The sequence below is a fragment of the Carya illinoinensis genome, chromosome 12 (assembly GCF_018687715.1).
Source record: "Carya illinoinensis cultivar Pawnee chromosome 12, C.illinoinensisPawnee_v1, whole genome shotgun sequence".
Classification (NCBI taxonomy): domain Eukaryota; kingdom Viridiplantae; phylum Streptophyta; class Magnoliopsida; order Fagales; family Juglandaceae; genus Carya; species Carya illinoinensis.
The window spans coordinates 30,311,801-30,329,755 of NC_056763.1; the positions used below are offsets into that span (position 1 = coordinate 30,311,801).

The 17,955-nt window shown below is 34.4% G+C and overlaps 2 protein-coding genes across 3 annotated transcripts; both read right to left on the reverse strand.

The window, feature by feature from the left end:
* Nucleotides 1-834: 834 nt before the first annotated feature.
* LOC122290136 (protein ENHANCED DOWNY MILDEW 2-like) lies at nucleotides 835-12,918 on the reverse strand. Of its 2 annotated transcripts, XM_043097692.1 has the most exons (9): nucleotides 12,726-12,918; nucleotides 11,376-11,572; nucleotides 3,590-3,683; nucleotides 3,396-3,494; nucleotides 2,634-2,881; nucleotides 2,457-2,546; nucleotides 2,256-2,372; nucleotides 1,626-1,710; nucleotides 835-1,230 (listed from the first exon to the last, which is right to left on the reverse strand). In XM_043097692.1, exons 2-7 carry the CDS (start codon nucleotides 11,552-11,554, stop codon nucleotides 2,306-2,308), a joined length of 777 nt encoding a protein of 258 aa, XP_042953626.1. In that variant the 5' UTR covers nucleotides 11,555-11,572; nucleotides 12,726-12,918; the 3' UTR covers nucleotides 835-1,230; nucleotides 1,626-1,710; nucleotides 2,256-2,305. The 2 variants fall into 2 exon arrangements, with proteins under 2 accessions (XP_042953626.1, XP_042953625.1); XM_043097691.1 differs by lacking the exon at nucleotides 835-1,230 and having other exon boundaries at nucleotides 1,398-1,710.
* A 1,036-nt stretch (nucleotides 12,919-13,954) lies between these two features.
* On the reverse strand, nucleotides 13,955-16,837 carry LOC122290004 (pirin-like protein). The gene is made up of 6 exons (XM_043097509.1): nucleotides 16,610-16,837; nucleotides 16,472-16,521; nucleotides 16,347-16,385; nucleotides 16,214-16,242; nucleotides 15,079-15,245; nucleotides 13,955-14,588 (listed from the first exon to the last, which is right to left on the reverse strand). Exons 1-6 carry the CDS (start codon nucleotides 16,732-16,734, stop codon nucleotides 14,084-14,086), a joined length of 915 nt encoding a protein of 304 aa, XP_042953443.1. The 5' UTR covers nucleotides 16,735-16,837; the 3' UTR covers nucleotides 13,955-14,083.
* Between the last annotated feature and the right edge of the window lie 1,118 nt (nucleotides 16,838-17,955).

Sequence of the window (17,955 nt, forward strand, 5' to 3'; positions counted from 1 at the left end):
GTACTCCCATAGTAATGCCACAGTAATGTTAACTATCATATTTTTAATATATATAATTATCTATTAGAATTTTTTAATTTATTATAATATATAATTAGAAAAATATATTTCAAATTTTATAAAATATAATATAATAAATAGGTCATAATATAATAATATAAAAATATATTTTGAAAAAGTCAAAATATTTATAAGTTTTTAAATTAACAATAGATATTACTTATTTTTAATATATTCATAATATTTTACACCCAATAATTAAAAACACTTTTTAATAATTGGTGGGACCCACCACTTTATCAAATTTCCAAAAATTTAAAACCATATCATCTCATTTTATTATCCCACATTTTTTTATAAACCATCTCATTTCATCTTAACTAAAAAATTTAATTACTATTTAAAATATCACATCACATCTCATCTTACTTGAATTGCATATCCAAATTTATTTTACAAAAATACTTAATGTCAAGTACTTGTAGCCTCACATAATTGTCAAAATGTAAAGATGACAAATGAATAATTAACTTTAGATATATGATTAAGGTTCGGTTTAGATGATAAAAGTATCTCGCATCATCTACAAATAGTAATAAAATAGTTCATAAATAATAATGAAATAATAATAAGAGGCTATTTGAATTGAAGCACTCTCATTTCATATCATCATTATAATTTTTTTAAAATTTTCATATAAAATATAATAAACAATTTAACTTTTTCAAATTTTAAAATAATAATAATATTAACAAATAACATTATAATAATATTTTATTTAACTTTCAACTTTCGTCTAAAACTATCTCATCTCATATCATTTTACTGTCCAAATAACCTTTAAATAGTTTGTGAATAATACTTAAATATGAAAAACAGGTGTTTGAGAAACAAAGCCTCAAAGTTCCTAAAACAATTGATAAAAAAAAAAGAAAAAAAGTCAAGCCAACCGATGGCCAAGCTGTAGACGTCAAGAAAGGGCTTAAACCCGCAGTATATTGGCGGAGCGTATGCAGGTGGTGACGATGACTGCAGTATAACAGGTTCATTCTCCCACAGAAGTCACCTCGTTATAAAGCAGTGAGGAGATGGTAGGGAATGCATTGGTTATATATAGACAGACTGAGTTGAACAAGAAGCATCCGCAGGGGATGGATAAAACTCAGCCTCTTCAACAGCTTTTTGCAGCCTTCAGTACCTAACGATGGCCTCAAGCTTGAGAAGCATCTCCTGGTTCACCAGCAGTTAGAGCAAATAGATGGCCATGATTAGTCAAATGAAAATATGAGCCAGTTCTCCGATTTCTGTAACAAATTCATAATTTATGGAGGAATTATGATTGACTGACACGATACCCTTTTCATTTCTTCTCTTTTTTCCTGCTTTTCAGGCAACTCTAGAGGAAAACATGTCTGCTATATTCCAAAAATAAAAATAAAAACTGCCAGTAATATTGTATTTCCTGACAACCGGTTGACATTGTCATTATAATACTGCATATCAACTATCAAGAGTCTTAAGTAACATAATTAATAAAACGTACATACAACTCGTAAACAGAAACTTAAATAGTAAACTTAAAAGTCTTCAATTCAAAAGCATCACGCTAAACAAAAACTACTTACTGTGCTAAAGCACTCAATTAAAGTATCTTTTAAATACGGCTCCGACTCTAGATCCTCTGGCATGTAAACTCGTCCTCATCAGTATCTGGATGTCGCAGAGAGAGAGAGAGAGAGAGAGAGTCAAAACTCAGAAAATCTGCATAATAAAAGTACAAAAAGTAACCAATTTCTTTTATCTTTAAGGCCCAAGACCTAGTAAATTTGATGCATTATAAGGTAAAAGATGGTAAGCATCTTGAAGAAACATGGTCAAAATATTACACTTAAAACCATTTTCATTTTAATTTAATCTCTTGGTGGTCGGTCTACACACATTTACGGCCTATGTGAGGCTTGACAATCATAGAGATCCTGAATCCAAACTCGAGGCCTTACAAGTGGAGTCCCATCTAGAGATAGGGACAATGCACTCGATCAATGGTGGAGCACAGGCTTGGGCGAACCTCCACGAACCATACAAAATGGTTTGGTTGCCTTTACCTTTTAAGCTCTGGTACCATCACGCATTCATTTCATTCACGAAGCAAAATACATTTTATTCGTGCATCTGTACATCATTTTTGTTTTTCAAATTTCTTTTCCATTTCTTATAACAAATTTGCAATGAAATCCACAGACAAAAAAACTTACAGGCCCCCAGCTTTTCTTCCATGGCTGCCTTCCTTTGTACTAGTGCCGTCTTAATCGCCAGGGAATTTTATGTGGTCTATTATTGGAATTCCAAGTTCTTCAACAATCTCATGATTTCTGGTCAATTAGACAAAAACATTTAGCAAAGGTACTGGCAAAAAGCCTAAGCTACAAAAAAGGCTGCCCATTTCAACCACTTACAAGCAGAATATTAGTACGCGGTCGGGTAATAGACCTTCCCAAGCCCTTGTTATTATACCTTCCTCCGCTATATCTTCAAAAGCAATCGCCCTGATAGAAGCCCATCAAGCATCTAGACGTCACTTATAATTAAGTATCAAAGAAGAAGGAAAAAATAAAGACAACAATGAGGAGTACCTTGGCAAGCATTTCCTGTGGTACGACTTAGGACATCGTCTACATACAGCAAGCTGCAATTGACTGTCCTCCTTATTCTCTTCTTGTTTACAAACACAGCACTTATGGATCGGGCATGTAAAATATCCCCCTCCAACAATATTCCTCTCAAGCTCTTCAGCAGCAGCTTTATTCTCCCGATAAAGCAATTTTGCCACACAATGTGGATGATAAAAATAATTGCACGTAGCACTAACACAGGGGAAGACCTAAACAAATGCAATTGGTAGAATTATTTAGAGCCATTGAATTGCACATCCAAATAAATAACAGAAGAAGTCAGGAACAAATTACCATCTGGAGCAATTACATAAAATCAAAAAACCACCTCTGAGAAATATCTACCTGAATAAAGGAGCTCAAGCAGGAAACCTGAGGTTTGTTGTATGGAATTTAAACATTCACAGATAATGAAATAACAAAGGAAACAAAGAATGGAGAATTGCTTCCTGAATGCAATTACAGAATATAACTGAAAAACTAGGGAAAAGCAAGAGAGTCGGGTGGTAGAAACCAGGGGGTAAACAGATCAAGAATATTTACACAAGAAGGAAAGCAATTTACTGGGTGATACTGATTGTAAGTGGGAAATAATTTTTTTTTTTTTATAAGTAAAATGGGAAATAAATTAGAAATGGAAATTTAAAAGCTGCAGGAAATAAAGTGCAGCAAAAAATAAACAAACAAAAACTTTAGTCCAATTTCTTAGGAGCTGAATAGTACCTCAGCACCTGAGAACACATTAGAAGAGCCCAACTTCCCACAAGCAAAGCACTGATGCTGTTGGTACTCGCAGTTTTTACAGACAAATCTCGGAAGCCCCTATGAAGTTGAAAAGGAAAAAATAAATGTTGATGCAAAAATAAAAAAATAAAAAGGAGATCATATTTCAGAGTACACATCAAGCAGTAGCATACATGTAATTCTCCAAGCGAAAAGCCAAGAGAGGGACACATATTTGCACCAGTCTCTACAGTTGCATGAAACGATCTCATGCACCTTCCCTCACAACTGCATAAAAACCCAGACAACATCATGTTAAAAACAGCCACCTAAGTGTGAAACCAAAGTCAGGAAATGTTGCTCTGCACCGTCCGGTTTAATGCTATGCACCGTCCAAGCACAGCACCGACTTATATGTTGCAGATTAAGCATAGTTGCTGCAGCTCATTATTTGTCATCAATAATGGTTGATATTTAGTAGAACTTCTCTTATAAATATAAGAGCTCTGATACTAATTGTTGTGCATCAAAACTGTCCAAAAATTACACAAGACGATATTTAAGTGGTTCAGCAATTTACCTACGTCCACTAGAGCCAAAATTCGATATGTTTGTATGAGTTTAGAAACACTCAAAAGTTTCTCAATGCACTTTGTTTTATTGCACACACACTTCGCATGTCAGAACTCTCCTATTTATAGGAGAAGAAGTTATACTAAGTATCAACCATCATTGATGACAAATAGTGAGCTGCAGCAACTATGCTTAATTTGCAACATATAGGTCTGCACAGTGCTTGGATTTCCTGACTTTGGTTTCACACTTAAGTGACTGTTTTCAACAATCACCCCCTCCACCAAGTGTGTCATACTAGACTGCTTTACAAACTGTTGCAACTTTCAAATGACTGCATCTCCTTCTTTGACATAAGAGACTTCTACTATCAAATGTGTTATAAGGCTCCAATGCATCTGAAAGTGCTCAGCAGTGTGCAATATTGATTAAGTCCAAACAATGTTGGAACTTGATCCCTGTGACGATTTTCGTCAACATATCTGTTGGATTATCTTCAGTGTCAATCTTCTAAAGTATGATGTTCTATTTTAATATTTCACGTACAAAGTGAAATCTATGTATTTTGTTCGAGAGTGATACACTTTATTCTTAGCCAAATGAATTACACTTTGACTGTTACAATAAACGGTAACGTCTTATTGTTTAAAGTCCAAGTTTGTTACTAGTCCCTGTAACCAAATGACTTCTTCCACGGCTTCTGTTACAGCCACGTATTCAGCCTCCGTGAATGATAGTGTAATTGTAGACTACAAATTTGATCGCCAACTAACTGGTTCTCCAGCCATAGTGAACACATATCCAGTTGTTGATCGGCGTTTGTCAAGATCATATGTATAGTCTGAGTCAACATATCCAGTTACTAGACTATCTTCACTCTTCTCGAATTTCAAACCAAGATCTACGGTCCCTAAAATTTACCGTAGAATCCATCTAGCCGCATGCCGATGTGTCTTTCCAGGATTATGAATATAGTGACTAACTAACCTAACAGTCTGGGAGATATCAAGTCGTGTACATATTATGTCATACATTAAGCTTTCAACAACATTTGCATATGAGACATTTTTCATAGTCCTCATTTTTAAGAGATTGCAATGCACTAAACTTGAAATATGGGGTCATTAGAGTACTCACCGGCTTCGTCTTCGAGTCCATGTTGAAGCGTTGCAATATTCTCTTCAGATACTGTTTCTGAGTAAAGTGAACTGTACATTTCATCCTATCTCTGTTAGTCTTCATCCCAATATTCTTCGTGCTTCTCCCAGATCTTTCATTTCAAACTCATGACTCAATTGAGTTTTCAAACGATTTATCTCTACCTTGCTTTTACATGTAATTAACATATCATCTACATATAAATGCAAAGAAACGAAAGATCCATTTGCAAGTTTTATGAAATATACACAGTGATCGTATTGACAACTAGTGTATTTCAGGTCCATCATAAAGCGGCCAACCGGCTTATACTATTGCCGATGTGACTGTTTCAATTCATAGAGAGACTTCTTTAAACTGTAGAACCATTTTTCTTTACTAGTTTCTTTAAAACCTTCTGGTTGAGACAGATAAATCTCATCTTCCAGATCACCATATAAGAAAGTTGTCTTCACATCAAGCTGTGCTAATTCTTTGTGCAACCAAAACTAGCAATATCCGAATAGATGAACGCTTCACAACAGGAAAGAATACTTTACTGTTATTAAATTCCTTACCTGATATATATGAGTATTTAATTACTATACTATTATATGGGAAGGAAAAGATCAGTTTTGTTGATGTATCTAGTTCTTTGATTAGCAATGAGTACCATAGAAAAGATAAGAACGTACAGCTAGATACATCAAGTGAAACATTAACAGCAAGAGGGAGACCACAATCAAAGTATTCAAGAAAGAAGAAAGGTTTTCAATCAAAAACTCTGGCCACATCATGTGGTTAATCAATTGGGAGAAAACTCGCCAAAGATGAGTGTTCTTTTTGTCACAACAAAGTACATTAGAAGAATGATTGTCCCAAATGGAAGGGACAACAGAAGAATCAACCCACCATAGCCAATATTGCAGACAGAGATGGATATTCAGACATTGCTTTGACAAGTTCATCACCCATTTATCATTCCGATGAATGGATTCTAGATATACCTATCACATGTGTCCCAATCAAGACTGGTATACTGACTTCACAAATATTGATAGTGAAGCAATACTTATGGGCAACGACAGCGCCTGTAAGACTCAAGGAATAGGAAAACATTCGGTTGAAGCTACATGATATAAGTGTCAAGACTCTGACAGAAGTTCGATACGTTCCGGACTTGCGGAAGAATCTCATCTCACTTGGATTCAAAAAGATTCAGAATCACTACTGAAGACAGAACTCTCAAAGTAGTAATGGGAGTTCAGGTGGCTATGAAGGGTTTGAGATAAGAAAACATGTACTTCTTACAAGGAAGTACTGTTAATGATAGAGCTTTCATAGGCTGTGAAAAGTTAGATAAGACTAATGCTGACACCACCAGTCTTTGACATATGCGTATGGGACACGTCGGAGAAAAAACTTTGTAAACACTAGTAAGGCAAGGGTTACTCAAAGGTGCCAAGACTGGTAAATTGTCTTTCTGTGATCACTGTGTATTGGGGAAGCAGACGCAGATCAAGTTCAGAACCGCAATACACAATACTAAAAGTGGTTGTAAGTGGGATTTTAATCAAATTGTCTTCAAAATCTCATCTCAATTGGATCTCTAGATTCACAAAGGAATTCAGAATCACTATTGAAGACAATTTACACAATGCTCACAGAAAGACAATTTACCGGTCTTGGAACCTTTGAATAACCCTTGTCTCACTAGTGTTTACAAAAGTTTTTCTCCGACATGTCCCATACACATATGCCAAAGACTGGTGATGTCAGCATTAATCTCATCTAACTTCTCACAGCCTGTGGAAGTTCTACCATCAACAATACTTCCTTGTAAGAAGTACAAGTTTTCTCGCCCCAAACACTTTATAGTGACTTGAACTCCCATTACTATTTTGAGAGTTCCGTCTTCAATAGTGATTCTAAATCCCTTTGAATCCAGATATCCAAGTGAGATGAGATTTTTCCGTAAGTCTGGAACGTACCGAACTTCTGTTAGAGTCTTGACACTTACATCGTGCAGCTTCAACCAAATGCTTCATATTTCCTGAGTTTTATAGGCGTTGTCGTTGCCCATAAGTATTGCTCCATTATCAATATTTGTGAAATCAGTAAACCAGTCTCGATTGGGACACATGTGATAGGTATATCCAGAATCTATAATCCATTCATCGAAATGATAAATGGATGATGAACTTGTCAAAACAATGTCTAAATCTCCATCTCTGTCTGCAATATTGGCTATGGTGGGTTGATTCTTCTGTTGTCCCTTCCATTTGAGACATCATTCTTCTAGTGTACTTTGTTATAACAAAAAGAACACTCATCTTTGGCGAGTTTTCTCCCGACTGATGAATCACGTGATGTGACCAGAATTTTCGATTGAAAACCTTTCTTGTTTCATGAATACTTTGATGGTGGTCTCCCTCTTGCTGTTAATGCTTCACTTGATGTATCTAGCTGTACCTGCTTATCTTTTCTGCGGTACTCATTGCTAATCAAAGAACTAGATACAACAAGAAGACTGATTTTTTCCTTCCATATAATAGTGCAGTAATTAAATGCTCATATATATCAGGTAAATAATTTAATAACAGTAAAGTATTCTTTCATATTGTGAAGTATTCATCTATTTGGATATTGGTAACTTTGGTTGCACAAAATGATCTTGAGTTAGCGCAGCTTGATGTGAAGACATATTTCTTATATGATGATCTGGAATAGGAGATTTATTTGTCTCAACCAGAAGGTTTTAAAGAAACTGGTAAAGAAAAATAGGTCTGCAGTCTGAAGAAGTCTCTCTATGGATTGAAGCAGTCACCTCGGCAATGGTATAAGCGGTTTGACCGCTTTATGATGGACCTAAAATACACTCGTTGTCAATATGATCACTGTGTATATTTCATAAAACTTGCAAATAGATCTTTCGTTTATTTGCTTTTATATGTAGATAATATGTTAATTGCATGTAAAAGTAAGGTGGAGATAAATCGTTTGAAAACTCAGTTGAGTCATGAGTTTGAAATGAAAGATCTAGGAGAAGCACGAAAAATATTGGGGATGGAGATTAATAGAGATAGGGTAAAATGTATAGTTCACCTTATTCAAAAGCAGTATTTGAAGAAAATATTACAACGCTTCAACATGGACTTGAAGACGAAGCCGGTCAGTACTCCAATGGCCCTATATTTCAAGTTCAGTACATTACAGTCTCCTAAAAATGATAAAGAGCAGGACTACATGAAGAATGTCCCGTATACAAGTGTTGTTAGAAGTCTAATGTATGACATGATATGTACACGGCCTGATATCTCCCAGGCCGTTAGCTTAGTTAGTTGCTATATGCATAATCCTGGAAAGACACATTGGCATGCGGCTAAATCAATTCTACGGTATATTAAAGGACCGTAGATCTTGATTTGAAATTCGAGAAGAGTAAAGATAGTCTAGTAACTCGATATGTTGACTCAGACAATGCAGATGATTTTGACAAACGCCGATCGACAACTGGATATGTGTTCACTATGGCTGGAGGACCAGTTAGTTGGCGATCAAATTTATATTCTACAATTGCACTATTATCCATGGAGGCTGAATACATAGATGTAACAGAAGTCGTGGAAGAAGCCATTTGGTTACAGGGACTGGTAACAGACTTTGGCATTAAACAGTAAGAGGTTACCGTTTATTGTGACAGTCAAAGTGCAATTCATTTGGCCAAGAATAAAGTGTATCACTCTCGAACAAAACACATAGATTTCACTTTGTACATGAAATATTAGAAGAAAAGGACATCATACTTTAGAAGATTGACACTGAAGATAATCCAACAGATATGTTGACGAAAGTCGTCACAGGGATTAAGTTCCAACACTATTTGGACTTGATCAATATTGCACACTGCTGAGCACCTTCGGGTGCATTGGAGCCTTAAAGCCCATTTGATAGCATAAATCTCTCATGTCAAAGAAGAATGTGCAATCATTTGAAAATTGCAATAATTTGTAAATTAGCCTAATATGACATACTTGGGTGGAGGGGGTGATTGTTGAAAACGGCCACCTAAGTGTGAAACCAAAGTCAGGAAAGCCTGCTCTGCACCGTCCGGTTTAATGCCCTGCACTGTCCAAGCACTGCATCGACCTATGTGTTGCAGATTAAGCATAGTTGTTACAGCTCACTATTTGTCATCAATGATAGTTGATATTTAGTAGATATTTAGTAGAACTTCTCCTATAAATAGGAGAGCTCTGTTATGTGAAGTGTGTTTGCAAAAAAACAGAGAGTGCATTAAGAAACTTTTGAGTGTTTGTAAACTCATACAAATATATTGAATTTTGGCTCCAGTGGATGTAGACAAATTACTGAACCACTTAAATATCGTCTTGTGTGATTCTTGGACAGTTTTGATGCGCAACACATCATACGATGTAGAGTCCACCAAACAACAAATCATGAGAGGGAATTTCTAGAAATCCCTATACAAATGTGTGTATCAAACAATAGTCGCGTCAAGGTTTCATATAAAAAAATAATATTTTTTTGTAAGTAGACACTTGTAAAATTGCTGGTAGGCATACAAGAGTATCTATTGGTTCGAAATGGCGCATACAGTCAGACTTTAAAATCCCCTATACATTGAAAAATGATATCCCTTTTCTGTAAATTTATATACCAAATCATACAATCCACCAATAATTCTACTTGGCTGTCATTACTATCATTTGTATACAGTAGTGTGTTAACAACAAATAGCAGTAACAATATTATCGTGCAATGTTGATTATGATTATAAAGATAAAAATAATCCAAGCACAATAAGGTATATTCTAGGGCAAGTAATTAACTATATAGGTGATCTTGATTTTCAAGGGCAATCGCATGATTGGGAGCTTGAAGCTAGTAATTTTCGGCTTTTCTGACTTAATTTAGTGATGCAAATCTATGGTAAGGGAACGCATTGGATGGGTTATACAACATCTAAAAGTCACAACTTTGATGTGAGGTGTTGTTATCAGACTTTTCTAGGAGACTCGATGGCAGATTTTCCAAGGCTTGAGTTTCTGGCACAGGTGGCTTTACTCACTTAGACAACAAAACCTGGAAAAATATTAACAGTAGATCATCCAAGAAAGTTGAAGAAAATAATAGCTGATTATTGTTGTATGTGAAAAAAACTGGGAGACAGTTCATTACCTCCTATTTTTTGCCATTGCTAGGGAGCGTTAGTCATCAGTTTCTCTTTATTGAAGATTTCTTCAGTGATAACTAATTCAGGGGTAAGCATTTTGCATGTTGGAAAGGCAGCTTCAAAACACATTGAAGTAATTATGGGAGGAATGGAATGCTACATCTTTACAAGTTATATGGAGGGATCATGCTACTTAGCACATTCCATTTGACAACCCCTTCTAAAATAAATTTATTTTATTTCATTCTTTTTTCATTTTTTTCTTCCAATCATGAAAAAAATTAGTTTCTTTCATTTTTTTCTTCCAATCATATTTCAAAAGCATCAATAAAAACTATTTGACATGGAGGGACCATGCTACTTAGCACATTCCATTTGACAACCCCTTTTGACAACCATTGAAAAAATTATTTTCTTTTTCATTTTTTTCATCCAATCATATTTGACAAACATCAATAAATAAGTCTTTTTTCAAAGAAAATGTAAAAATTTGAAAAAACATATAAAAGAAAATATTTTTTGTTCATGGTTGTAAAAAGGATTGTCACACGTGATGCTAAATATCATTTTTCCAAATTGAGTATACGCAGGGAGGGAAAGGCTTCAATTTTTTTTTATGGAAACTATTTTTTATTGGCACCGGGTGTCCAAGAACAAAGTCCCAAAACTTAAATCATTATTTCTAAGATCATATTATATATATTTTTTTTCATTGTGGATATATCTTGTATATTTATCTTGTACTAAGACAATACCGTTTTATCTTTTTCAAAAAAATAAAAATTCAATTTGAATGATAACATCAAGAACTAAAATAAAGGGAGTCGCAAATTAATCTAACCTACAATACTTGATGATATACAATAGAATTTTTTTTATTCAGTATCTACAATAGAATCATATGCTATAAAATATTAAGTACCAAGGACAGAGTGCATACCATAAAAATAAAGGGAGTCACAAATTAATCTAACCTACAATACTTGATGATATACAATAGAATTTTTTTTATTCAGTATCTACAATAGAATCATATGCTATAAAATATTAAGTACCAAGGATAGAGTGCATACCATAAAATCTCACCACCATCGTCACAAAATGCACAAACAGAATCAAACACCCCCTCAACTTCATTTAGCTCAACTTCATTGAGCCCAACTTCATTGAGCCCAACTACATTGAACTCAACTTCTCCATCCATCAGATCATAATTCAAATCAATGATATCATGGGGCATAACTCCAGGCATTGCTGCTTTTTGAACAGCCTGAAACACCAAAAAGCCCACTGGCTTAATAACAATTTAGAGAAACATATAAGAGAGAAAAAAAGAATTTACGTTGTTTCATTCTTTCTTCCTAACTAAACAGAAGTAGCAAAGCTTGTTTATCCGTTCGTGGAGAAAGAAACGCAGTGTTAAATCTTGTTTAAACTATAGTTGGCATATCTTGTTTTAATGTGGTGTTGAATCTGTAAGGAAATGCAAAGAACCCATTTGGTTTCCCTAAATAAATAATACTAAAATGGCCCTTTAAAAAATTACTCAACAGGTCGTGTTAAAGCGTAAACGATCTACTCATTATTCATCTTAATCAATTTAATCAGAACAGGACACCTCTGATCAATTTTCTACATTGAATAGATCAGGTGTGGGTGCTGTTTTACGTGATCATTCAGGTTCTGTTTTAATGGATGCGTGTAATGTGGTACAAGGAAAGTGTTCTGTTGAGACTATTGAAACTCTTGCTATTTTAAGGGTGTTGCAATTTATTTCTCATATGGGTCTTTCAAGATTAATAGTCAAGACGGATTCACAAACCATTGTTGAAATGTTGAATGCTGAGGATGAGGTCTTGTCTGAACAGAGGGCTATACTTGCTGGTATTAAGAGTTTGACTATGGGTTTTCAAGCTGTTGAATTCAGTTATACCCCTCATGAAGCAAATTCTGTAGCACATACATTGGCTAGAAGTTGTAAAATTGTGGAGGATACCAGATTGTGGTGGCATTCTATCCCTGATGTTATTAGGCAGTGTTTACTCTTGAAATGGCTATGTAACTGTCCCCAACTATTGTGATGCTTTCTGATGAATGAAGCTAGTTTTAGTTATCAAAAAAAAAAAAAAAAGGAACAGGACACCTCTAGAGATTTTTCGCGACGTAAGCCAAACTCAAATTAAACCAATCAATCAAAAGAGATCAAACAGTAAAAGAGAAAACAATAAAAACAATCCTCACGATATAAGAAAACGAAACAATTTCTTCAAGTGAGCCTAAAAAGACAACATGCATGCCCTTCGCTTTTCAGAACTCTGCTTAAATTTTGTTTCCCATCGTTTTCTCAGGAAGCAAACAATAGTATAGGGCTCCCGCAAACAGAAATTAGAGTTAAAATTAAGGATTATATGCAAAAAGTTTACCTTATCAGAGCCGCTGTAGAACACTAAAAGTTTGAGCGTATGGTAATGGCGACCGATCGGTACATAGAGTAACGTATTCGGCGAAGCAAGACCAGCACGCAGGTGAATGTATTTCCTATCGATCCCGTCTAGATCATGACCGTCATTACAGTGCGTTTCGATTCGCAGAGGACATCTGCGAGAAGTTCATTGTCGCAATTATCTTTACTTCTTTTGTCAGGGTGAGTTGGCAGGGACATGTACTGAAATTACCAATTTACCCCTATTATAAAGTATGGACCCCATATATTGACGGTCAGGACTCAGGCACGCAAGGCACTGTCTAATTTTTTCAAGCATTATATATTATTTACTATATAATTTAATTTATAAGATTAAAAAAAAGTTATTTATAATTATTCTTTCCGATAATATATGTGTGTCGGTATACTAATGGGCTTGAAACAGATTCAAATCCAAAATGAAATTAACGTAACGGGTATTAAAGTTGGATACAATTTCGCTAAAAATAACTCAAGATCCAAGTATGATAATGTGCGGAAGAAGTTGAAAATCAATATACCGATTAGCGGTGGAGTCCACGTACCCACACTCTTTCTACCCAGGCTCCGTTTTAGGCGGGTGGGGCAGTAAGGCAGCATTCCGGGGGTGGGTGGGGCACTGTCCCAAAAATAAAAAATAATAATCAATGAATGTACCACGTGTCAACCTATAATTTGTTATTTTTATCTTCCTATATAATCACATATAGTTACACATCTATATATGTATTTAAATATAATAATATAAATAATAAATTACATATTAATATATAGTATAAAAGATGATAAGTAAAATTTTTTAAAATGATTATCTCCCTCCGTTCTGGGCGCGGCCGAGGCGGGGGGTTGTTTAGAGGGACCGGCTGCCCACCAACTGAAAGCGGGGCGTAGCAGCTTAGCAGGCCTAATATCAACATGCAGCAAGAACATTTTCGAAGCCCAACAATTTAATTGGATGTGCTCTCAGTTATTGCGCTTGGCATTATTGTTTTTGTTTAGTTATGCCCACATCTCAGCACATACTTTTTCGGTAACTTCCCTCTCCTATCAGTTACTTTATTTTGAAAAGTTCATTCCTTTTATTACTTTTATAATTAAAATTTGCACCCTTTAACGTCTGAAAGGATAATATTTTTCATGATTCTTCCTTTGATATATAGTTAAATTTTCGAAAGAGAGACGATAATATGGAACAGAGAGAGTATCCTATTTATTTTCCCTTTTGGATCGGACTGAAAACTTGCTAAAAATCATAACTTACTCGTACAACTTTTTGGAAACAACGTTTTTGTCTCCTACACCTTAAGAAACATGGAGCTATATATCAAGACTAATGGCTGTTTCTGATCTCCAATGCCTTGCTTTCTCAAAGCCATTGACGCAGTTCTCAAAATCATCAATGGTTCGGTCAATCTCTTGTTGGGTGTTCATTACAAAGGGTCCAAACTGCACTACAGGCTCCCCCAACGGTTCTCCCCCAACTAAAATGAACCTGAGGGGTTTGGAGGACTTGTTCCATGCGTCCAACTCCTCCCCTGAGCCTAGAAGCAGAAGGTGGTGGGCTGAGGTAGGCGGAGATTTTAGACTTCCAAAGATACCTTCGCCTTCTAATACATATACAAACGCATTCCATGATGTTGGTATTGGTTGTTGAAGATGAGCTTCTGGTTTGAGAGTGAAGTCCATGTACATTGTTGGAGTCCTTGTGAAGATTGGTGACTTTGTTCCCAAAGCCTCCCCAGCTATAACTCTGACTTTGATTCCATCTCTAACAGCTTCTGCAATGTTTTTACTCTGTATTTCTTGATACCTTGGTTCAATCCTGTGATAAAATATAACTCAGTTAGATATTGAAGTTTTCCACTCTTGGGTATCTCCAAATACCCAAATACAAAACAGGGATATCAAGTTATATTGGCATTTGTATATTGTACTTGTTTTGCAATTTTTTCCAAATATTATAGCAAAGTAATTCAGCAATGTTAGTAATGGAAAACGGGCATTAACTTCCAAGAGTTATGTGCAGAAGATATAAAACAGCGGGGGCTAGGATCCATCATGACAGAAGATAAAAGGGAGATTGCGCAGGCTGGCCATATCTGGCTGGCTGGTATGGACACATGCACCCAATATGGTGCAGTCAAAAGCACTTTAGAAAAAGTTCCATAATAAAGAATGATAACATTAGAATATGAAAAATGCCAATTCTGGGTTGAAATAATATTCTGGTCTATGATTTTACCATACAGTGACATCAAATATATCTCATATATAGTCAGTCTAATATTTCTAATATTGAAGGGTTTAGTTACATTTTATGATTGGAGGAGAGGTTGATCCACAACTGTAGGCCCTTTTGGGTGCCCTGGGCGGCAGACATTTCTGAGTGAACAATTCCTTTTCCTGCAGTCATCCACTGTAAGTCACCGGCTCCAATCGTCCCTTTATGCCCTTCAAAATCTTCATGCGTCACACATCCCTGTGGACTCAAACAATTACATACAACTAAGGCAACTGCTTCTCACCTCTGAAAGTTCAATCAAGGACTTATTTAGAAAAAAAAAAAAAAAAAAAAAAAGAGAAATGCTACACATCATCCCACACCACACATTTTATATATTAAAATATTATTTTTTATTTTTTATTTTATTTTATTCTTATTAAACTAATTAAATTATTCTATTTATCATCCACACACTACATATTTATTATAGAAAAAATGAAAAAAAATTAAAATAAGTGTGGTGTGTGAAATGTGAGAATGACAAGAAGATTTTTCCAAGTATGAGGTCGGCTGAAAAATAACACCACCTTGAAAATCCCTTAGAAACTCCTTCTCTCCTCGGAATTTGGACTTATAAGTAGCCAAGTTTTGTTATTTTCAATAATGCTCCATTTGGATGCTAATGGTATTCCAGATCATTTAAGAAAAGTAGTAAAACAGTAGTGAATATTTTGTGAATAATAGTTAACTGTTTGTGAATAATAGTGAAATAGTTTGTGAATAATAATTAACTGCTTGCAAATATTAGTGAAGTAATTTGAGATTACCTGAAAATAGTCATGTTCCTAAACAACCTAAAATGTGTGTAGTTATTTTAAAAAAAAAAAAAAGTTAAAAAACTTATAATGTTTCATATTAATGTGGCAGAATTAAGATGTGTATTCAATAAATATGTTCAACAATGTTTGGTTATACAGTTCAGAGTTGAGATATTTTGAATAGTAATAAATAAAATATTGTTATAATATAATTTTTTAATATTAATTTTGTATTAGAATTTGAAAAAGTTAAATTGTTTATTATATCCTATACGAGAATTTGAAAAAATTGTAATGATTAGATGAGATGAGATGAAATTATTTAAATTTGGTTAACTAATCCGGGCCTAAGTTTTCATGCGCATGCGTAAAAGGGAATGAGCTGGAATGATCAATTGGATTTACCTGCAACATGTAGGTCACTGTCTCAAACCCTGCAAAGAGGAAAAAGAAGAACCAAGTATCAGAATCATCCAATGTTTATCTCGGCAGGTAGAGTTAATGCACAAAACTAAAGACAGAGAGCCAATAATCAAACCTCTATGTGGATGATCAGGAAATCCAGCAGGAGCAGTGACTGCGACATTCAATAACAAAATATAAACAAAATAAAGACCCATTACATTTCGTGAAGAAAAACAGAGGAAAGTAGAGATAACCCACCAGAGAACTCATCCAGAACAAGAAAAGGATCAAAGTATTTCAGCTCAAACCTGAAAAAAAAAAGGGTAAAGACCCATTAATCCAAACTGCTCAATCATGGCAAACAACACTAATTTTGAGATCACCCCTTTGTCTTACCGTCCTATGCTCCTTCTAACGATGGCCCCAGCTCCTTCTTGTTGTGGCCGGGCCAAGAACTTCCTCTCCACCAGACGTGCTTCTTTCAGAACTCTACAGCTTTCAGCATTATTGCTCTTTGGCATTTTTTCTGTGTCAGCTTTGAGCTTTCAGATGTAGAATGCATCAAATGTGAGAAAGAAAGCTATATATATATATAGAGAGAGAGAGAGAGAGAAAGAAAGCTATATATATATATATAGAGAGAGAGAGAGAGAGAGAGAGAGAGAGAGATTGTAAAGATGTTAGTGAGGATTTATTAGGAAGGTCAAACGGAAACATTGGCGGCCTAATAATAAGACCCGCATGAGAAGGGCAGCTTGCTTGAGCTAAAGGGAAAGAGACTTTGTTTAATCCTGTGAATAGCGTCATCATCTCGTATTGATGATGTAGCCGGTTGGGTTAGTACCACCTGCCACATAATCATCATTCTATTATGGACAGTGCTACTTCCACAGAGGCAGTGCACCGAAAGTTCCACCGAAAAGGTAAATATTTTTTTCTCTTTTCTTTATTTTTTCCTTTCAAATATTTTTTAAAATTTAATAAAAAAATTTAAAATAAATAAAAATCAGAAATTCATTTTAAAATATTTACGTCACTATTAAGTAAAATAAAAAAATCGGTAGCCACCATCAGTGACCACAACATTTTTCTTCTATTATACTAATAATCGAAATACAAATATTAAAATTAATTAATATATTATATCTGTGATACACTGATATATTTGTTATGTGAATAAACAAATTATAAATAATTTTTATCAGGCATGACCTTAATGGGGCCCTTTTGAAACATTTTCAACCATTATTTTTTTTTATTTTTTAATAACAAAGTACCAATTCATCTCAATATAAAATGTAAAATTTGATCCTATTTAATTAATTATAAAAAAATAGTAAAAAACTAACAAATAAGGGGAGATTTAGATAGGTAAAATGAGATCAATTGAAATGAAAGTTAAAAGTTAAATATAATATTATTAAAATATTACTTTTTAATATTATTATTATTTTAAGATTTAAAAAAGTTGACTTGTTATTATATTTTGTGTAAAAATTTAAAAAAGTTATAATTATTAGATGAGATTAACAAAGTTGAATTTAGAGATTTTTGTATCTAAATCGAGCTTTATTATTATACTTATTATTTATGAGATGATTTTTTAAAAATAAAAATTGTATGTACAGTCATTTTTACCTACTCTTTTATACACTCTATTTATGTAATTAATTGTGTATTAAAAATAAATTGATTTAGCTAATCATATTAATAGAGTGCACATAAAATACATAAAAATGACT